The sequence below is a fragment of the Oryctolagus cuniculus genome, chromosome 5 (genome assembly GCF_051225735.1).
Source record: "Oryctolagus cuniculus isolate XC-2025 breed Fujian yellow rabbit chromosome 5, ASM5122573v1, whole genome shotgun sequence".
NCBI classification, from domain to species: domain Eukaryota; kingdom Metazoa; phylum Chordata; class Mammalia; order Lagomorpha; family Leporidae; genus Oryctolagus; species Oryctolagus cuniculus.
The window spans coordinates 19251133-19273304 of record NC_142871.1 but is presented as its reverse complement, the minus strand read 5'-3'; the positions used below and the strand labels follow the sequence as shown (position 1 = coordinate 19273304).

Below are 22172 nucleotides of genomic sequence, written 5' to 3'. Positions count from 1 at the left end.
AAGGGTAGCAGAAATTGTAGCTGTTGAGAGCAGGTATGTGTGAAGTAGCGCCATATTTATACCCCAGGTTTCAATAATTCAATAGTGTTTAGTCGTCCATGTTAGAGAAAGGACTGAATTGTCTAGTCTCTGTATTTAAAAAAATTACTACACAATTGTTATCCTGTGGACTTGAGCAAATTTTTGCAGCCAACATAGGAGGCACTGTCAGAGCTCATGGAATTTTATGTATTGGGAAAAAATTTCATGAAGTTCAATATCTTTCCTCACAATAGTATCCATTTTCATCTTTATTTGAAAGGCAGAGAGGCAAGGGTGGGAGAGAGCACATGCCTTCATTCTCTGGCTGTCTCCTCGGATGCTCACAACAGCTGCGGCTGGACCAGCCCAAAGCCAGGGGTCTGGAACTCATCAGGGTCTCCCACCTTGGTGGCAGCCTTTGCGCCATCATCTACTGCTCCTACCAGCATGCATATCAGCGGAAACCTGGATCAGAGACAAAGGAGTCAGGACTAGAACCCGGCACTCTGATATGGGGTGTAGGTATCCCAAGTGGTAGAAATTCCTGCCGCAGATTTCAAAGTTTTTTGTGCCAAATGTATCTTTTACTTCATTTTTTCCCCATGAACTTCTTGCAGTACCCTCATACAACAGGAAAATAATTCAACAGAGGCATTGCAAGCAGTTAATTGATAAAAAAATTATGTAAATTTTCTGAATTGTGCTGTTTATGGTGTATGTCAGCTTTGTAACTCATAATTTGTTGTAGTTATTTTTGCCTTTCTAAGTTGATAACTCTGTACCTAATTCTGTATTCATGGTTTTGTATTCTTGTCTTTAACCTACCAGACTCACTTCAAGTTCAGACCACCAAGTTCCAATAAACCTAGCACTCTTCCCCAGTCCCACGGCACTGTCTTAATATGCTTCTCACCTTCTGAAGTGGTCATGCCATAGCGTATTCTCTTCATCAAACCTCTGCCTCTCCTCTTGCCCACATCTTCTCTCAGTTGTTCATATTTCATTGATAAAACAGATACCCACATAAGAATTTCTCCACTTCCTCACCAATAAATTTCCAAATGCCCATTTTCAATGGCTTAAGTGTTCTTATTCTTGTTAAAGACTGAGCTGCTCATTTAATCCTGCACCCAGCCTTCTGCAAACACCATTTGTGTTTCCTGCATCATCTGTGTATCCCTTTCTGCTGGATCATTCCCATTGCTATTAACTCTGATGCCTTCTACCTTTCAGAGAGAGAGAGAGACAGAGACAGAGAGACAGAGAGACAGAGAGAAAGGTCTTCCTTTGCCATTGGTTCACCCTCCAATGGCCAGTGCGGCCGGCGCGCTGCAGCTGGCACATCGCACTGATCCGAAGCCAGGAGCCAGGTGCCTCTCCTGGTCTCCCATGCGGGTGCAGGGCCCAGTGACTTGGGCCATCCTCCACTGCACTCCCGGGCCACAGCAGAGAGCTGGACTGGAAGAGGGGCAACTGGGACAGAATCCGGCGCCCTGACCAGGACTAGAACCCGGTGTGCCAGCACCGCAGGCAGAGGATTAGCCTATTGAGCCGCGGCGCCAGCCATATCTGTTCTTCAAATAGCAGCAACATTGCTATTTTAAAATGCAAATTCTGGTTACCCTCTCTAGTACTCTGTGATTCCCTACAACAAACATTAAAGCCCCTCTCCCTGTCTACAAGGACTTTAGGGTCTGGCTTCCTCCTGTTTCTCCAGTTTCATCTGCTGCCTCTTCCCACAGCACATGAGGGCCTAGGAAAGTACAAGCAATATTACACATGCAATAGTTACTTTGAATGAATGAAAGAGCAATGAGTGGACTCCCATATACTCCTATCAAGTTTCTGTCCCATTAATACTTCTGAAGTTATCAGTCACCAGTCAGCGCCATGCTGGTTCTCTGCCATCTCTCTTGACATGTGGATTAATTATGGTCTAGGCTATACTGTTATAACCAAGACCCCCAAAATGTAGTGATTCTAGAGAATTTAATTGTTTTCTTTCTCAAAGGAGTCTGGAAGGAGGTGGGCAATCTAGAGGAATTGGGAAGCTCTGCTCCATAACAGCATTCAGGGACCCTGGTTCCTTTCACTAGTTTCTAGAATGTTCCTCACAGTAATGTCCTCATGTGTATCATTGGGATGGGGTCACTTTTTTTGATCCGCATTCCAGCTTATGGGAATTAGGAAAGGAGAAGAGGGGAATGCACGGTCAGTATTTTAAGGCAGACTCCAGCTGAGTGCCTCAGTCCCTTTTTCTCACAATGCAATGGTCGGACCTCAGGTGCAGGACCATGGCCACCTGCAGAGGTGCATGGGGAATGTCAGCTCTCACAGTGGCCATGTGACAGCTTGAATTCAGTGGTTTCTATTACTAAGAGCAAAAGGGAGAACATGGGTACAAAGGACGGTCAGCAGTGTCGGCTACACTACACAGAACATTTGTCACAAAGGGTCATCCTCTCTTTGAAATGCATTTGTGCCCTTGCTTCCATTGGGTGGCACCCTCCTGCTTCTCCTCCTACTCCGTGGCCCCCTCGTTCAGTATCTTCTGCTGGCTACAGTTACGCGGTTTGCCCTGGATGTGCTGGACTTTTCCATGGCTTGCTCTGGGCCCTCTTCTACTCCTTCTTCCCATGTGCTTCTCTGGTTCAGGTTATTCAGTTGTATCATTTCACACACCATTCAGGGGGTGGGGAACTGTTTTTCTGCCAAAAGCCGTTTGGATATTTATAACATCATTTGTGGGCCACAACTTGAAAGTTAGCCTGCTACAGATTTATTGAATTGCATGTACTGCCTTGGCAGGGCCAGCCCAGATGATTTTGCAGGTCTCATATGGCCAGTGGACGGGACATTCTGCAGCCCTAATTGTAGATGGAAACAGCTTCTGAATTGTGCCTGTGGCCAGGACCATCCCTGGGTCCCACACTCATATTTCCAGCTGGCTACTTGCACATCTGATCACAACTCCTGGCTGTGTGTGTCACTCTCATTCTCACCCAAGCCTGTCCTTGCTCTGCTTTTCTGTACCTTAGGAAATAGCATCACCATCATCCCAGTTCCCCTGGCAAAACCCTAGGTGTCATCCTTAGTCTAATGTTCTCTTCATGCCCCCTCAGCCAGAACATTGACAGTTCCTATACTCCCAATCCCCAAAATCACAGCCCACATTTCTTTCCTTTCTTTTTTAAATAGATATTTATTTATTTGAAAGACAGAGTTATGGAGAGAGGGGGAGAGACAGAGAACGAGAGACCTTCCATGCACTGGTTCACTCCCCAAATGACCACAACAGTCAGGACTGAGCCAGGCTGAAGCCAGGAGCCAGGAACTCTATCCAGATCTCCCCCATGAGTGGTAAAAGCCCCAGTACTTGGGCCATCTTCCACTGTTTTTCCAGACTCATCAGGAGGGAGCTGAACTGGAAGTGGAGCAGCTAAGATTGAACTGATGTTTGTAAGGGATGCCAGCATCTCAGGCAGTGGCTTAACCTGCTGTGCCATGAAACTGGCCCTTCTTTAATTATTTATTTATTTCCATTTGTTTCTACTTCCTAAATGTCTGCCACAGCCAGGGCTAGACCAAGCCAAAGCCAGGACAACACAAGTTCATCTGGGTCTCCTTTGTGGTTTGCAGGGACCTAAGCCCTTGAGCCACCACCTGCTGCCTCCCCTGGTGCACATTAGCAGGAAGCTGGAGCAGAAGCAGAATAACTAGGATACAAACCTAGGCACTTGGATATGGGATATGGGTTTTCTGTCCGAGTGACAACGTAACTGCTGAGCCAACAGCCTGCCGTTCCACATTTGTTAGCCTTTGTATGACTTCCTCACTACTGCCCTCAGCTAAGCCAGTGTCACCTCTTTTTCAGGATGACTCATTCTCCTACTGTTAATTTTATACTCTCCCCCATCTGCAAAAATCCAATTCCACATGGAAGCTTAAGTGATCCTGAAAAATATGAATAAGGTCTCCTCAATCCCCTAACCTCCTCCATGTTACCCATCTCACATACAACAAAGCCCAAACTCTTTACCTTGGTCTATGAGACCCTACAGGGACAGTCACCACCTATGTATGGCTCCAGCCTCATCTCATGCCACCTGCTGTCTTGGTGAGCTCACTCCCAGCACATTGGCACGTGCCAAGTTCATTTCCATTTAGGGTCTTCATATGAACTGTTTTCTCTGCTTGTGCCCCAGCTTGTCCCCAGGCACCTTGACTCATGTGTTAGATCACATTTCAAATGTCAGTCCTTCAGAGTGGCCTTCTTCATCCACATAGCCTTTTTTTATTTAATGAATGCATTTTTACATAGATACAACTTTAGGAATACAGTGGTTCTTTCCCTCATGCCCTCCACCCCACTCCCTTCCCACCTCCCATTCCCTCTCCTATCTCCTTCTTCATTATGGATCATTTTTAGTATGACTTTATATATAGAAGACCATCTCTATGCTAATCATAGAGTTCAACAATTTGCTCCCACACCCACACACAATATATAGAGTACAGTTTGGGGAGAGAATTTGCAGTCGATTCTCATATTACAATTCAATGGGGACAGAGGTCCTACCTGGGGAGCAAGTACACATTGACTACGTTGTTCCTTTAACAATTAACTCTTTTTTTATGACATCAGTGATCACCCGAGGCTCTTGTCGTGAGCTGCCAAGGCTATGCAAGCCTTTTGTGACCATAGACTCCATCATTATTTGGACATGGCCATAAGCAAAGAGGATGTTCTCCTCTCCTTTCAGAGAAGAGTGTCTCCTTTGATGACCCTTCCTTTCCTCTGAGGTCTTGCAGAGATCTTCCATGTAGGGTTTTTTTTTTCTGCAGAGTCTTGTCTTTCCATGCCTAAGATGCTCTTGCAGGCCTTTCAACCTGACTAGGAAGCCTTAAGGGTTGATTCTGAGGTCAGAGTGTTATTTACTGCAAAAGTCATTCTAGGAGTCTACTGTGCTTACTGCTTCCCATGTTGGTCCCTCCTTCCTTTTTTAATTCTATTATTTTACTGGATATTTGATGTTATTTATGTCATCCCTTTTAAACTTAGGCCAGTCTATCTGTTGCCTTTAACACTTAAGTTGATCATTGTAACATTGAAGATGGTATTTATACCACTGATTGTTATGGGTTTGGAGCCCCATGATTAGTTCTTAGGCTTTACCCTTAGAGGTAAGCCTATATGCTTGTATACATAATTATCCTTTTTTTTTTTTTTACAGTTTTAGACTACTCCTCATCTCTTATTCCCTCCCTTTTTTTTCAGCTGGTATCTTTTTCCAATTGCTTTAAAATACATATAATTAACCTGTGTTACATAGAGAGTTCAGTGAGGTAGATGAGAGAGAGAGAAAAAAAAAAAAAAACAGAGGAAAAAGGAAAAAAACCGATGAAACAAAACCAAAGGGATATACACAGTAAAAAGTAACAATAGTTAACTGTCTCTGGACAATCAGGTCAAGGGTTCTTGAGGACATTAGTTCTGAAGGTGACTATTTCACTTCTATAGCTTTCATTTTAGCTGCGCTGTTAATTCTCCTGAATCAGGGAGAACTTATGGTATTTATCTCTTTGGGACTGGGTTATTATCACTGAGTATGAGGTTTTCCAGTTTGCTCCATTTTGTTACAAAGGACCAGATTTCATCCTCTTTTACTGCCATGTAGTATTCCATAGTGTACATGTCCCACAATTTCTTTATCCAGTCTTTGGTTGATGGACATTTAGGTTGCTTCCATGTCTTAGCTATTGTGAACTGAGCTGCAAGAAACTTGCAGGTGCAGATAGCTCTTTTGTTTACTGATTTCATTTCCTTTGGGCAAACTCCCAGTAGTGAAATGGCTGGGCCACATGGTAGGTCTATAGTCAGGTTTTTGAGATATCTCCATACTGTTTTCCACAGTGGCTTTACCAGTTTGCATTCCCACCAACAGTGGGCTAGGGTGCCCTTTTCCCCACATCTTCACCAGCATTTGTTGTTCATTGATTTCTGTATGAGGGCCACTCTAACTGGGGTGAAGTGAAACCTCATTTTGGTTTTGATTTGCATTTCCCTGATGGCTAGTGATCCTGAGCATTTTTTCATGCATCTTCTGGCCATTTGGATTTCCTCTTTTGAAAAATGTCTGTTAAGGTCTTTGGCCCATCTTTTTATTGGGTTGTTTGTTTTGTTGCTGTGGAGTTTCATGATCATTTTATAGATTCTAGTTGTTAATCCTTTATCAGTTGTGTAGTTTGCAAATATTTTGTCCCATTCTGTTGGTTGCCTCTTCACTTCCCTGACTGTTTCTTTTGCTGTAAAGAAACTTCTCAATTTGAGGTAATCCCAATTCTCATTTTGGCTTTGACTACCCGTGCCTCTGGGGTCTTTTCCAGGAATTCTTTGCCTGTTCCAATGTCTTGAAGGGTTTCCCCTATGCTCTCAATTAATTTGATGGTGTCGTGGTGTAGATTTAGATCTGTAATCCATGTTGAGTGGATTTTTGTATATGGTATGTGATAGGGGTCTTGTTTCATACTTTGACATGTGGACATCCAGTTTTCCCAGCAACATTTGTTGAAGAGGCTGTCCCTGTTCCAGAGGTTGGTCTTAGCTCCTTTGTCGAATATGAATTGGTTATAGGTGTTTGGATTGATTTCCAGTGTTTCTATTCTGTTCCATTGGTCTATCCATCTGTTTTTATACCAGTACCAGGCTGTTTTGATTATAACTGCCTTGTAGTATGTCTTGAGGTCTGGAATTGTGATGCCTCTGGCTTTGTTTCTATTGTATAGGATTGCTTTAGCTATTTGCAGTCTCCTATTCCTCCATATGAATTTCAGCATCATTTTTTCTAGGTCTGTGAAGAATGTCTTTGGTATTTTTATTGGTATGGCATTGAACCTGTATATTGCTTTTGGAAGAATGGACATTTTGATGATATTAATTCTTCCAATTCATGAACATGGCAGATTTTTCCATTTTTTTTGTGTCTTCTTCTATTTCTTTCTTTAATGTTTTGTAATTTTCATCATAGAGATCTTTGACATCCTTGGTTAAATTTATTCCAAGGTACCTGATTGTTTTTATGGCTATTGTGAATGATAGTGATCTTAGAAGTTCTTCCTCGGCCATGGCATTGTCTGTGTATACAAAGGCTGTTTATTTCTGTGCATTGACTTTGTATCCTGCTACTTTACCAAACTCTTCTATGAGTTCCAATAGTCTCTTAGAGGAATCTTTTGGATCCCCTATATATAGAATCATGTCATCTGCAAATAGGGATAGTTTGACTTCCTCCTTTCCTATTTGTATCCCTTTAATTTCTTTTTCTTTCCTGATGGCTGTGGCTAAAACTTCTAGGACTATATTGAATAGCAATGGTGAGAGTGAACAACCCTGTCTTGTGTCAGTTTTCAATGGAAATGCCTCCAACTTTTCCCCATTCAATATAATGCTGCTCATGGGTTTGTCATAAATTGTTTTAATTGTGTTGAGGAATGTTCCTTCTTAACCCAACTTGCTTAGAGTTTTCATCATGAAAGGGTGTTGTATTTTGTCAAATGCTTTCTCTGCATCTATTGAGATAATCATATGACTTTTGTTTCTTAATTTGTTAATATGATATATCACATTGATTGATTTTTGAATGTTGAACCATCCCTGCATACCAGGGATAAATCCCACTTGGTCCGGGTGAATGATCTTTCTGATGTGTAGTTGGATTCTGTTGGCCAGGATTTTGTTGAGTACTTTTGTATCTATGTTCATCAGGGAGATAGGTCTATAGTTTTCTTTCTCTGTTGCATCTTTTCCAGGCTGAGGAATTAAGGTGATACTGGCTTCATAGAAAGAATTTGGGAGGATTCCCTTCCTTTCGATTGTTTTGAATAATTTGAGAGAACTGGGGTTGGTTTTTCTTTAAATGTCTGGTAGAATTCAGCAGTGAAACCATCCAGTCCTGGGCTCTTCTTTTTCAGTAGTGCATTTATTACTGATTCAATTTCTTGCGTGGTTATGGGTCTGTTTAGGTTTTCTATGTCTTCATGACACAGTTTCAGAAGGTTGTATGTGTCCACATCCACATAGCCTTTGGTAGTCTCTCATTGAACCTACTCCTCTCTGCCACACCACTGTGTCTTGTCGTTCCCCCTCTTCATGGAGGAACGACACAGGACCCTGCCTAGGCTTCATATCTGAGTCACGGCACCAGTATGTCACTCCCCGTCTTCGCGGAGGAACGACACAGGACCCTGCGTTGTTCTTTTGTCTGCTCGGCCCTCCCCGGGTTTGCTGCTGGTTCTTCCCGGGTTGGCTACCGTCCCTCCACCTCCGTGGAGGGGCGGGCCCCCTGCCACTTTCCCCACTTCCGCAGGGGAGCGGCACACCGCCGGCCGGCTCTCTCGGGGGCTGCTCAGGTGTTCCTAAAGATAGATGTTCCTGGTACATGTTGTCTCTCTCCTCCTTTATAGTCCTCTTCCACCAATCCCAACTCTGCTACCCACACGCCGAGTACGCTGCTCTCCTCCAATCAGGAGCAGGTCCTACAGTTTATTGGTTGAACTGGAGGCAGCTGTGTAGAAGCTGTTACTCCTCTCCCAGCGCCATATTGTGGGAGAGCAGATGCATAGAATAAGTCTTAATTCAAGTAACAGTCTAGTCTGAGTTGCTCCCCACAGTGTCTTATTGTCTCTGTGGCACTTCATGACCTCCTATGATATACCTATTTATTTGTTGTCTATCTCCCTTCGCAGCCAATGTGCATTTCACAAAACCAGAGCTTGTTTGGAGCCCCCGTGTAGGGGCACAGCGAAGCGCAGCTCAGGCCCTCTGTGAAGAGCTGCTGAATGAATGCTGAAACATGGCTCCAGTTCCAGAACATCTTCAGCATCGCCAGAGGTCCTAAAAAACACTACAGTACAAGAAAGATTCTGTATTTCCAACATCGCCTGAAGACCTTTGACAAACCACTTCAATGCCATAAAGTCTGCCCCTCTCTTCTGACATAAGGGTGAAAAATAAAATTCTCATTTGGCTGATGCACTCATATCTATTCAGGAAAGTTATTTTGGGGACTCTTCGTGTGAGTCCATGGTCTCTTAGGAGGCCCATGGCTGGGCTGAAGTCATAGGTAAAAACTATGTGCATTTGCCTATGTGAGTTCAGAATTTCATCAGATCCAGTAGTCCAAATAAAATCCATGTTATTGTAGAAAAGTTTCTAGATGGATTTGCAAAATCTGTATTTGAGTTCTGGTTTTGACTGAACTGGAGTTGTGGAATAGCGGTTAAGCTGCCACTTGCAATGCTGCAATCCCATATGGGCACTGGTACTAGTCCTGGCTGCTCTGCTTCTAATCCAGCTGTCTACTGATGTGCCTAGGAAAGTAGTGGAAGATGACCCAAGTGCTTGGGCCCCTGTCATCCAATTGGAGACCCAGATAGAGTTCCAGGCTCCTGGCGTGGGCCTGATTCAGACCCAGCCGTTGTGGCCATTTGGGGAATGGACAAGCAGATGGAATATCTCTTTCTCTGTCTCTCCCTTTCTCTCTGTAACTCTGCTTAACAAATAAATAAAAATAAATCTTTAGAAAATACATATCGGTACAGATGATATAATTTATTTGGATTCTAATTGTCCCATCTCTAAAAATAATCTTTACATTCCAACTGACATGAACCCACAATGTTAAGATGCATTTAATCATCACTGAATGCAGGGTGCTTTATTGTACTCCCTGAATCCTGACAGTGAGGTTCAGGTTACAGTCAGGTCATTTGCCCAGCATCCCATTTCTCCCAGATAAATTCTGAAGCAAGACCCTCACTTCTCCTATCTTCCAAATTGCCTGCTCTTTAAAAAGAATTCATACCACCATCATTCTGCAGTCCAGTTTCCCCAGTAGGGTAATTTCTTGGATCACTTCACTACAAGTGTCATAGAGAAAAGCAGCTAGCTAGTTATATGGGTTCCCTGCCAGGTAAGTATCCCAAAGACCAGGAGTGTGGGTCTTATTGACAAAAGTGAAAACGGAAGTGCAAAGAGTTGAAGTCATTGACCTTAGGTTACAAGGCTAGCAATTTGCAGAGCTAGAAGATGATACCTCAAACTAACATTTTCTTAAATTTCCTGTGAAGATAACCTTGGGAATCTTGATTCTATTGAGTTTTTTTTTTTTTTTTTTTTTTGGACTGGAGAATTGACTCTGATCTTCATGTTTCAGTATTTGGCTGTTCTTCAAAAGTTATTTTAAAGTACTTTGTGAAGCCTGAGCAATATTTTTCTCTGAGGAGACAGGAAGGTATATGGCATACCCATTGAACAAAGGCTAATGACATCGTTAGGAAGGAAGGAAAAAGGCTATCACTTCTCCATTGATTTCAGGTCTTAAGCATTAACACCAGACAGTGACCTCCAAAATGGGAGGAGTACTAGCTGATGCTGTGCATTGACAAGCATCCTGCAAGTGAGGAATTACAGTTGGTCAGAGATGCAGCTCTGCAGGTACATGGCTTGTCTAGGAGGCAACAGAAAATAACAGGAAAGCATAACAAATATTTGACTTTACAATTTTTTTCCACTCTGACTATACCAGTGATCTACAACACATCATAAAAATGAATACTGATACAGTTTCTTTTAAATTTTATTTATCTAAAAATTATCTGGGCCGGCACCGCGGCTCAATAGGCTAATCCTCCGCCTAGCGGCGCCGGCACACCGGGTTCTAGTCCCGGTCGGGGCGCCAGATTCTGTCCCAGTTGCCCCTCTTCCAGGCCAGCTCTCTGCTATGGTCCAGGAGTGCAGTGAAGGATGGCCCAAGTACTTGGGCCCTGCACCCGCATGGGAGACCAGGATAAGCACCTGGCTCCTGCCTTCGGATCAGCGCAGTGCGCCGGCCGCAGTGCGCTGGCCGTGGCAGCCATTAGAGGGTGAACCGACGGCAAAGGAAGAGCTTTCTCTTTGTCTCTCTCTCTCACTGTCCACTCTGCCTGTCAAAAAAAAAAAATTATTTGAAAGGCAGAGAGACAGAGATCTTCCATTCATTGGGTCACTCCTCAAATGCCTGCAACAGTCAGAACTTGATCGGGGTCTTCCATGTGGGTAGCAGGGACCTAAGTACTTGAGACATCATCTCCCAGGGTGTGCATTAGCAGGAAGCTGGATCAGCAGCGGAGCATCTAGGAGGACTCAAACAAGGCACTCCAATATGGGAGGCAGGCGTCCCAATGACGTCTTAACTGCACACCAAACAGTTGCCCTCGATACAATTTCTAACAGATTCTTTTGGTGGCCAATCATGTTACAGAGATCAGTCTCAGAGACCAGCTGTGCAGGGCAAGTTTTCATTTAAAATACATTTGTCATTAAGTTACAAGCGAAGTGTTCAAAAGTTGTATAATGGCATGGAAGCATGGATATAAGCAATAGCCTGCTAGTCACTAAGCATTTGGCTTCGGTTGTCCTTTCATCCACATGTAGCCTACCCTGGTCAGAATGTTTTCAAGTGATTGTTCAGGAAAGGCAAGAGCCATAGTCCTCGGACTGTGTTTAGTGTCCTTCTGTCCCATACACCAGAGCAGCTCTCCAATTGCTTTCTCTCCCTCCCTTTCCATTTTGCATTGTTTTCCCCCTCTTCTATCAATCAATGGCTTCATGCACTGACCACACAGTTCATCTACTGTATTCGACAAATTTGCCTAGGAGTGATTTTGGCTATCTCCAAAAGTCAAATGGGTCTCCAAAAAGATGAAGATCATCTCCCTTCAAGGAAACCCAGAACCAATGGCCTAAATGTGCTAATGTATAAAACAGAGCTTGAATTATTTCCTGGACTTACTTCATGGTTTTTCTGGTCTTTTTTAAAAATCTCTATCTCTTTTATTAATACCCATAGAGAAAACACTTTTGGTTGATGAGGCTGAGCTGGAGGACAAAGAGACAGACAGAAAGAAGGATAGGTCATGAGCTACTTTGGTTTGGGATGTCTCGCTCAAGGTCCAAACCCCAAACAAGAAGTTTGGAAATAACTAGTTCATACATTGCCACGGACTGAATGTCCGTGTCCCCACCAAGTTCATAAGTCAAGGTCATGATCCATATGAGATGGTATTTGGAGGTGGGGAATTTGGGAAGTGATTAGGTTATGAAAGTAGAGCCCTACTGAAAAGGGTTAGTTCCTTGTAAGAAGAGGAGGAGACCAGAATCTGTTCACTCGCGCTCTCTCTCTCTCTCCCCAACCCCCTCTCTCTGCCATGTGAGGACATGATTCAGGGAAGCAGCACTTCACCAGACTCCAGTTATGGCAGCACCTTGATCTTGTACTTCCAGTCTCTAGAACTGGGAGAAATAGATATTTGTGGTCTAAGCCACCCAGTTGGTGATATTTTTGTAGACACTGAAATTGACTAAGACAGAGGCATTCCCATAATGTGGGATTTGTTTGCTTTGTCTTAGGACAGATGGTGATTTTATTAAGTCCCTCTAAGGAATCACTGGATTAGCCTAGTGTAAACTGGCCAGTGGCTAAGGAAGTGGTTGAGGAAGGAACCTAAGCAGGGAAGGTCTGAGATGCCCTCCAGCTAGCCTTGGACAAGGGACACTGTCTGGGATTCTCTCCGGGTGGGGCAGTGCACAGAAGGTGGCTGAGTGTTCAGACCTGGGGATTACTTCTGGCTGGAGGGCAGGACTTGACAGCAACTGGCCCTAAACTAGGAGTCACCCCAGTGGGGAGCAGAGAGCAAATGGACAGTTACTGCAGTCAGGGGCTGCTGGGGCCCAAGCTGCAGGGCACCCAGGGACTAGGTTCCTGGGCCATCGCAACTTTGGCTCCCCCTGAGGGGCGCGTACACTTCCCCTATAATGAGCCGTCTTGCCTGAGAATCGGGCACCTGAACAGGGGTTTGCCCCTAGAATGTGACGGAATTGTGACTCCAAAGTGATCAAGTACAGTACATGTGACCTGAAAAAGGCTGCTTCCAGCCAGAAGATGTTGAGTTGGATGAATTCCCACCATGTCTAATCCCCACCACAACAGGGTATAGGACCTGGGCTTAGTCACCATGAGTCACAGGAAATAAAGAAAGTGTCTCATTTTAAGCAGTGACGTTGGGATTGAAACAATCTGAAGGGGGAAACCATTCATTTGGTTGAACACTTTAAAAAAATCCAATTAATTTATTTTCATGTCCTTTAAGCAAGGCAGATGAGCCAATCAAAATTGTGAATTAACTAACAAAAGGCAAAGAAAAGCGCTTGTGATAAATGAATGTATTGGAAGGTGTGATATTTGTACCCAGCTGTGTGAAAAGCAGGAGGCATATTTCAGAATAGACCAATAACCCCGCGGCACATGAAGTTCATCTGCAGAACGAATTATTCCACTGGCTACTGGAAATGCAGCCACATCTTCAGAAGCCCCATTGAGTTCTCACTTTTCCAGACACCTTGGCCCCTGCAGTCTGTCACCTTGCTTCCTTCTCACCAGTGATGTGCCCCGGAAACAGTCGATGAAAAGCCACACGAGGCCATCAGCTGAACTTGTCACACGGCCTGGGGCCATGATGGGACTCAATCGGTCACCTACTTTATATAAGGTATTTGCTTGTGAGTGACTCTCCAATCAAAAAGCTCCTTCCCTACTCAAAGGACAGACTTTTTAAGACCATTTTTTAAAAACTGAAGAAAAATGATTCCTTTTGTAAATGAATTCAATGCTGGCCCTCTGCAAAGGTTTTAATGGCTTTAGTGTTTATGGTGTGAAACAATTTAGCTTTTAATTATACATTGCCTTGTATTACTGTCACATTTCTCCATTGATGACAATCCTGACAAAACTGCAGATTCCTGGAAGGCTGAACAGCTTGTCTCTTTCTTTTCTGTTTTGCTTTGTGGCAATTATCATTGAGGTAGGCACGTAAAAGTGCTGTTGACTGAAAGAATCAGTCTGGCTGGAGAATCAGAATCAGTTTATTCAGCCAGTTGAACAGAGGTCTTAAATCCTGAAACAACTAAGTAAGTTGCCTGAGTGAGCTGTTCTGCAAACTTGAGTTTGCTTAGAGGTTTTATCTCTCTCTCTTTCTTTTCAAAGATTTTTTTATTTAATTGAAAGGCAGAGTAACAAACAAAGAGATGGAGAGACAGAGGAGAGAGGGAAAGGAGAGAGAAGGAGAGTGAGAGGGAGAGTGAGAGAGGGAATTTTCCATCCACTGGCTCACTCCCCAGATGGCCACAATGGCCAGGACTGAATCAGACCAAAGTCAAGGGCTAGGAGTTTTATCCGAGTCTCTCACGTGGGTGCATTGGGGAGCACACACAGCCCAAGACCAAGTGCTCCCCAAGACTAGAAACCAAGGAGGTTTGACTTTGTTATTAAAAGCTGATACCCAACCTCAAGACTGAGAACCTGATCAGCCACCTTATGATCTGCCATTATTGCGATAGGGACAAAATTCAAAAGCTTTTCTCCAAAAACCCTACTTCGAGCAGAGAGGATGTGATCAGAGTCCTGCTGGTTTAAGGCCAGAGCTCAGAAAGGCTGATTCTCCAGGAGACCGACCACGCCAATCGCCGAGATAAGCAGTACAAAGTGAGTGGTGACACCCAGCACAGGCCCGGGGTTTCGCATTCCTCCCATGGCTCCATAATCCAGGGAACGGCTGAACTGCAAGTTAGACTAGGGATCGTGGAGGTGGTGAGGGTTTCACTCATTCGTCTAATCATTCGTTCTCTCAACAAATACGTGTTTAACCTCAAACAATTCCTTTGATGATAATTTGAAAGTTCCAGCAGGATGTAGAGCTGCTCTCCATCTCTCACCTCCAGGTGGCCAGCCATGGGACGGTCAGCTCTGACCCACTGAACTTTAGACTCTTTTTTTTTGACAGGCAGAGTGGACAGTGAGAGAGAGAGACAGAGAGAAAGGTCTTCCTTTGCCGTTGGTTCACCCTCCAATGGCCGCCGCGGCCGGCGCGCTGCGCCTGGCACACCACGCTGATCCGATGGCAGGAGCCAGGAGCCAGGTGCTTTTCCTGGTCTCCCATGGGGTGCAGGGCCCAAGCACCTGGGCCATCCTCCACTGCACTCCCTGGCCACAGCAGAGAGCTGGCCTGGAAGAGGGGCAACCGGGACAGAATCCGGCGCCCCAACCGGGACTAGAACCCGGTGTGCCGGCGCCGCTAGGCAGAGGATTAGCCTATTGAGCCGCGGCGCCGGCTGAACTTTAGACTCTTCATATTAAAAACTAACATTTTCATTCCACAAATATTTACTGAGTAGCTACTCCCTGTGAACACTCTTCTAGGTGTGTGTGTCTGTGTGTGCATTGAGCCAAACCAGAAAGCAGTCACAGAGCAAGCCAGGTGGGGGTTAGGAAAAGACCTTCCTAGGCAGAGGGCACTCGTCCTGGGAAGAGATAAGTTTGGTTTGTCTGATGAAGAGCAATGGCTCAGGGTGAGTAGGGAAGTGATAGCAGATGAGGTCAGAGAGACCACGGGGTCAGACCGCGCAGGACCTTGAGGGCCTCCGTACCTCTGATTTCACTGGGAGCCAAGGGCAAGTGCTGAGCAGGGAAGTTCCCTTCTGACTGCTCCCGGTAGGGGAGCAGAGCAAAGGGCTGGGCCTGGAGACCAGCTAGGAGGAATGACAGACTGCTGGTGCCCTTGCTGCTCATCTACCCTTTCTTTCTTTGGTGATAGAACAATGACTTTGTTTTTTTCAAGAAATGTGCCCACATGAAATGTAGATCCCTAGCACTCTGCCCTTAAAACTAGACACAGCTCTGTGAGTTAGTTCTGGCTGTTAGAAAGAGTTCTAGCACTTTTGGGAAACTGCTTAAAAAGAACTGACTCTGTTAGGAAGAGGGCTTTTCTCTCTTGCTTCTTCATGCTGCTAGTCTGGAACATAAAAATAATGGCTGGAGCTCCAGCAGCAACTGTGCTTCAGTGGGAGACCTTTAAAATAGAAGCTGCATGATAAGATAGAAAGAAAACTCATCCAGGTCCCTGATGATACCACGGAGACACCACAGCAACTCTGGGCTGCCGATTATAGGACTTGTTTCATATGAGAGAGAAATAACATTCTCTTTTGTTTAATCCACTGTCTTTTTTTTTTTTTTCTACTATGAATAGCTAAACCTGAACATCACTGATAAAGGAAGCTGATATAACAATCCAAATGAGAAATGATGGTGGTGTGGATCAGGGTGGTGGCAAAAGAGCTAAGAGCTAAGATTCTGACATTTTTAAAAAATATATTTATTTATTTATTTGGCAGAGGGGGACAAACACACACACACACACACAAACACAGAGAGAAAGAGAGAGAAATATCTTCCATCTGCTAGTTCACTCTCCAAGTGGCCTCAACAGTCAGGGCAGAGCTAGACTGAAGCCAGGAGCCGGGAGCTTTCTCCGAGTCTCCCACATGAGTGCTAAGACTCAAGCACTTGGGCCATCCTCCACTGCTTTCCCAGGCAGATTAGCAGGGAGCTGGATCATAAGTAGAGCAGCTGAGACTTGAACCGGTACCCATATGGAATGCTGGCATCGCAGGCAGTAGCTTTACCCGCTATGCCACAATGCTGGCCCTAGTTACTGTTTTTGAAGGTAGCGCATAAAGAATTTCCAGATGGTCTAGCTATAGGAGTGAAGGAAGGAGAAAGGGAGAGTTCTGGGATTGGGGCCCAAGAGACTAGATAATACTGTTGCTTGTGGAGATGCAGCAGGCTAGGCAGGGAGCAGCCTTGGGTGTGAGGTTGGTGTTGGTGTTGGTGTGGGAAACAGAGTCAGTGACAGACTTGGCATTCACCAAAGCAGGACCTCATGGAGACGGGAGGAATGGCAGAGAGTGTGGGCACAGCCTGGCGGGGAAGTGAGTGAGCTCCTGTCTTGCCGCTTCTATTTTTCAGTGAAGTGCAGGGCAAGGTCATCAGCTGAGACTGAAGGCGTGGAAGTGAAGAGTGGAGACGGGAGGTTGGAGGAGAGAGAAGCCGTGGGAGTGGGACTCCTGGGCAGCAGTGAGTGAGCATCCACTGGAGAGTTACGCTCTCCAGAGAAGCCAGCGAGCAGAGCCGTGCGCTTTCCTTTGACCCAATCCAGTTGCACAGTTGGGATTAACCAAGCCTGGGTTTCTCCAGGCAAGTGCTGTGGGATAGACAATGAGAAACACAAGGGAATGCAAGAAAGTGATCGTAACAAGGGATCAGGAAGAACACTGGGCCAGGAAGAAATTAAACACATGAGGGGGTAAAGAATAAAGGAGTTCAAGGTCCTTGGAAAGATGCAAAAAGCCCTGGAGTGTGCCCACCAGAGATCCTGGGTGGAGGGATAGGAGGGGTGATGGCTGGAGGCCACAGTGGTTTTGGGGACCAGTGTTTGGCCTGGTGGTAAAGACACCACTTGGGACCCCTACATCCCGTGTCAGAGAGCCTGGGTTCAGGTCTCAGTTTCATCCCCAATTCTAGCTTCCTGCAGAGGCAGCGGTACTTGGGTTTCTGCAACCTGCCTGGGAGACCTGGTTTGAGTTCTGGGCTCCTGGCTTTGGCCTGGCCCAGCCCTGGCTGTAGCAGGCATTCGGGGAAGTGAATCAGTGGATGGGAGAGAGCTCTGTTCATCTGCCTGTCAAATACATTCTAAAAGAGAGAGAGAGATTGTGGAGAAGGTTGACAGTGAGGATAAATTCAAGCGAGTCACCAAGGACCAGAGTGGGTGGCCCAGGGGGCAGAAATGAGAAGATGCTGGAGGGGCCAGTATTGTGGTACCGTGTGATAAGCTACTCGGGATGCCCGCATCCTTTGAGTGCCCCTTTGAGTCCCAGCTACCCTGAATTCAACTGAACTCCCTGCTGATGCCCCTGGAAAGCAGCAGATGATGGCTCCAGTGCTTGAGTTCCTGCCACCACAGTGGAGACCTGGATTGAATTTTGGGCTCCTGGCATCCCTGGCTGGAGTGGACATTTGGGGAGAGAACCAGCAGAAGGAAAGAAAATCTCTCTCTTTCTCTATATTGCTCTATCAAATAAATAAAGAATCAATATTTTAAAAAGTCACTGGAAAGAGAAGCAATTGAGAAGCCTAGAGGGTGGAGCTCTGGGTGTTGCATGAAGTACTGGTTCATTAAAGTTTAAACCTAATAATACAAGCTGTTCATAAAGTCCTATACTTAGTAGATCTACTACATGGTTCAAATAAAGATACCATTCATTAGTACAAGCATTTAAACAATTACTTGGAGGGACATTTATGGGACATCAGAGGACACAGTTCTATCCAAACGTCCAAGCTTTTGTTGGGGTAAGGCACAGGGCATTTTCCCACGTGCAGCTGTCTGTCTTGATGGTTTGGCTTTTCCTTCTGGGGTTTTTAGGCAGCCAGGCCAGTCACGCAGCCTTCTAAACACTGACCCTTTTTTTCCCTCTAAAATTCCTGTCCTTGACCCACTCTTTTAAGGTGGACGGTGCCCCCTTGTCCTCCCCTCTTAACTTTTTCAGTTTCTGCTTCAACGTTTCTCCCCACATTTACTTCCTTTGTCACATGGCTGCTTCCTTTCTCCCTGCTTCTCAGATTCCTCTCCTTAGGAGAAAGAATTGGAAGGTTCCCCCATCCCAGGCGTGGGCAGTGAGAGCAGGCCTGGGGAGACAGCGGGTTTTGTGCAGTATTGTGCATCCAGCCAGTGTTCAGATTACTGGGTCAGGCCTTAGGGCCTGGTCCTTGTGGGTCCCAGGTGCTCTCTGACACGTGAAACAGGGCTTTGCCCCTCGGGTCTCCTGGTCCCTCTGCATAGACTCAGAAAATGGGAACAGGCATCTATCCAGGGCTACCCATGAAACTAATGGGCAATGACGGATGATTGGCATTCACATTCCTGAAATAGGCATATTAACCCAGATACTCCCTGATTCAGGGGATAAATGTGGGACGCACCATTAGCACTCCATTTGGGAGTTCTTGCAACAGAACCAAGGGGCCCCCCACGCAGCAGCCTTTTCCCTTAGAAAGTGGGTCAGAACAATGTAACATCTCAAGTAACCTGCTCACCTGTAACTCGCTTCAGCTCTTGAACTTGGTGTCCTTTCACCCAGGTTTCAAGTCATGCACGGGAGATACTCATCTGTAGATTAAACCACAGAGTACTTTTCTCAAATCGTAATCTCTTCCTACTCCCTGTAAGGGTTTTCCGGAGCAGGCTTGGAATCACAGAAATTGTCGGCTCCTGATTCTCCCTTTAATCTTGTGTTACGGGAACACAGAGAATGAGAAGGGAGCCCGGGAAGAGAAGCTCCACAAACGAGGTTTAGGGTCTCAGTATGGCCCCTCACTAAGGGCCATCCCCACGCCAACGACCAGGAAAAGGGCCCGGCTGCGTGGGCTTGAGGGTCAGAGATTTGAGCGCGGCTCCCAACCCCACTCCTCCTGGCTCTGGGACCCTGGGGCAAGGCACAGGCGCCCCAGGTGGCACAGCTTCTGCAGATACATTGGTAACCAGCTGTTCGTCAGAGAGCCTGGCCAAGCACCAGCTGTGGTGCCCCAGGTTCCGTCCCGCCCCGAGCCTTCCTAGTGGCGACCCAGGCGGCCGGGGAAGGAGGTGCGGAAGGGGACCTGCCCTTTCCCCTTGGCGACCGCTGCGGGCCCTCTCCGTGCGCGGCGGGGCGCAGCTGCGGGAGCGCAGGGAGACAGGGTCCTCTCGGCCTCTCTCTCCCAGGGGGCCGGGGCGCCGAGCCGCCCCCCCCCCACGGGGTGGGGTGGGGGACACGTTTAGTTTCTAACTCCCCCCACCGGCGCTCTCTGCAAAGTCACACAGCCAAGTCTTGAACCGAGACGCCAGCAGGGCGCGGCGGCCTCTGGGAAGCAGGTCCAAGGGACAAGTTTCGGAGCGCAGAGCGCGCACAGAGCGGCGAGCTCCGTGGCGCTCCTCCCTGCCGTCCAGTTTTTAGGAGAGGGAAGCCGGCGGGCCCCAAGAGGTCGCTGGCGATGCAGGAACCGAGGCCAGATGGTTGGAGAAAGGGGGAAGGCACGCACACACAAAACACACCCAGAAACTTTCTTCCTCGCGGCGGCGGAGACGCGCCGCCCCCGGCCCCCGCAGCCGCGGTAACGTGACACCGAGCGCGCCCCGGGGACCGCGCGGCGCGGGCGGGAGAGCGGGCCGAGGCGGCGGCGCCGCGCCGGAGGGAGAAAGGGGAGGAGGCGGAGGAGGAAAACCCCTGTCCAGGAGGTGGAGCGAGCGGACGGTGTCCGCCTCCCGTTCCTCCCTGCCGTCCCTCAGAGGAGCCTGAGCCGGGACAAAACACGCCGAGACCCACAGACGCGCGCGCACACACACACGCGCACACAAAGCCGGGGGTCCACGCTGGCGCTGAAGGCGAGCCCCGGCGGCCGCGAGCGAGCCCGAGGCGCGGCGGGGCACGGGGCGCCGAGCCGCTGAGCGCGCGCGCGCGGGACGGACGCGGGCGGCGCCCGCAGCCGAGGCCGGGCAGCTCAGGCGCTCGGGCCGCGGCGGGCGGCGGGGACCATGCAGAGGAAAGTCTCCTGAGCCCGGCAACTTCGGCCCCGCCCCACCCCCACCCGGCTGCCCGCGGCGCGGCGCGGCCCTCCCCATGCGCGGCCGGCCGGCCGGGCTCTCCTGCAGGCGGCGGATGGGTGACCTTTTCCTGGCCCGGGCCGGCTGTGCGAGGCGGCGGAGCAGGCGATGAAGAAGAAGCAGCAGCCGCAGCCGCAGCAGCAGCAGCATCCCGGCGGCGGCGCGGATCCCTGGCCCCATGGGGCCCCTCTGGGGGGCGCCCCCCCGGGCCTGGGCAGCTGGAAGCGCCGGGTCCCCCTGCTACCTTTCCTGCGCTTCTCCCTCCGGGACTACGGCTTCTGCATGGCCACGCTGCTGGTCTTCTGCTTGGGCTCCCTCTTCTACCAGCTCAGCGGGGGACCCCCTCGATTCCTGCTCGACCTGCGGCAGTATTTGGGTAAGGACGCGCGGCGGGCGGCGGCCGCGCAAAGTTGTGTCCCGGGGTAAGGGGGCGCGCCGGGGACCTCTCGAGCGGCCCCCCAGCCCGCCGCCGCTCCGAGGCTGCCCAGATGTGACACCCGCCACCTTCAGCGCCGGCGGGTTGCGGGGACCCGGCAGATACCCCGGGTGGGGCGCCGTCCACCTGCCCCCGCCCGCCCCGCACTGGGGCAGGATGGATGCGTGCGTGGTTGTGTGTATTCAGGCCCGGCGATGCGGGAGCAAGCATGGGGAAGACAGTCCGTTCCATGACAGCGTTGGGGACCACCGTCGCGTCGGGTCCCGCGCTCCACAGTGTGCGGGTGGGTGTAGCCCTCGGTCTGGTCCGTCCCGCTCCTTGGCCTGGCCCTTGACAGCCCCTGCTCACCTCGCCTTCCGCAGCGAGCGTGTCGGAGCGAGCTGAGCCCCTGGGACTGGGGCCGTCCGGGGGCGTGTGGATCAGCGAGGCCAGCAGGGTCGCCGCCTGTGACCCGACTGCGCGCCGTGCTGTGTGCGTCTCGAGTGAGAACTTTTGTTGTTGGTTGGTGGCGGTTTGGGAGCGAGACCTCCTGTCTTAAGAAGAGGGAAGGGAGGGGTCGCGGCGGTGGAGACCAGAGTCGCTCAGCGAGTAGGCAGGAATGGCGCCTCCCTCGTCCTGGGCCCGGGGAGCGCACGCCAGGTCCCGGGGACGAGTTTGCAGAGCACTCAGATTTGTGGCCAGAAGACGCGGTGCCAGGAGAGCCGCGCAGAGCCCCAGTCTGCTGCAAACCTCGTAGATGACAAACGCGAGCGGCATCCGGCACCTGCACCGGGACAGCGAGCTCCGAAACGGGATGGGCTGGCTGGAGGCCGCCGCTGTGACCCCAGGTGTGCCTTCGCCATCGCCGAAGCCACGGGTCTAGAGAACAGAGCGTTTGGCAGGAAAGCAAGCCCGCGCGCGCGCACACACACACACACACACACTCACACACGCGCGCGCCTGCGAAGTGACAAACGTGTGAGGGCGTTTGGAAATAACACAGAGAAAGCACAGTTTTTCCCGTGTAGAGGAGCTCAGATTGGAAGTTACAACTTTTATATCAGCAAAAATGGTGGGACGCCATGGTTTTGCAAGATGAGTTAGGGAAAAGTAAAGGGAAATACTGCCCGAGTAGCTTTCCAAAGTATTAATGCTTAGCACCTGG

The 22172-nt window shown here is 48.4% G+C and overlaps 2 protein-coding genes across 4 annotated transcripts in view; one reads left to right on the top strand and one right to left on the bottom strand.

Annotated features, from left to right (window-relative positions):
* Positions 1–291: 291 nt before the first annotated feature.
* Positions 292–20772, bottom strand: LOC149126426 (uncharacterized). Its single transcript, XM_089332407.1, has 3 exons — positions 20044–20772; positions 19050–19122; positions 292–486 (listed from the first exon to the last, which is right to left on the bottom strand). Exons 1-2 carry the CDS (start codon positions 20770–20772, stop codon positions 19102–19104), a joined length of 750 nt encoding a protein of 249 aa, XP_089188533.1. The 3' UTR covers positions 292–486; positions 19050–19101.
* Positions 20194–22172, top strand: part of UST (uronyl 2-sulfotransferase) — a 337883-nt gene continuing 335904 nt past the window's right edge. The window contains exon 1 of one of the 3 annotated variants that reach the window (XM_089333645.1): positions 20194–20968. In XM_089333645.1, coding sequence (XP_089189771.1) covers positions 20701–20968 — 268 coding nt within the window. In that variant the 5' untranslated portion in view covers positions 20194–20700. The remainder of the gene's footprint in view (positions 20969–22172) is intronic. The other 2 variants (XM_089333646.1, XM_051836817.3) reach the window with 2 other exon arrangements.

Coding starts and splice junctions, on each gene's coding strand:
- LOC149126426 (XM_089332407.1), bottom strand. CDS start 20,772: ATGGGGCCAGGGATCCGCGCCGCCGCCGGGATGCTGCTGCTGCTGCGG. Junction 19,123..20,043: donor GCGAGGAAGAAAGTTTCTGG/GTGTGTTTTGTG, acceptor TTTAATCTACAG/ATGAGTATCTCCCGTGCATG.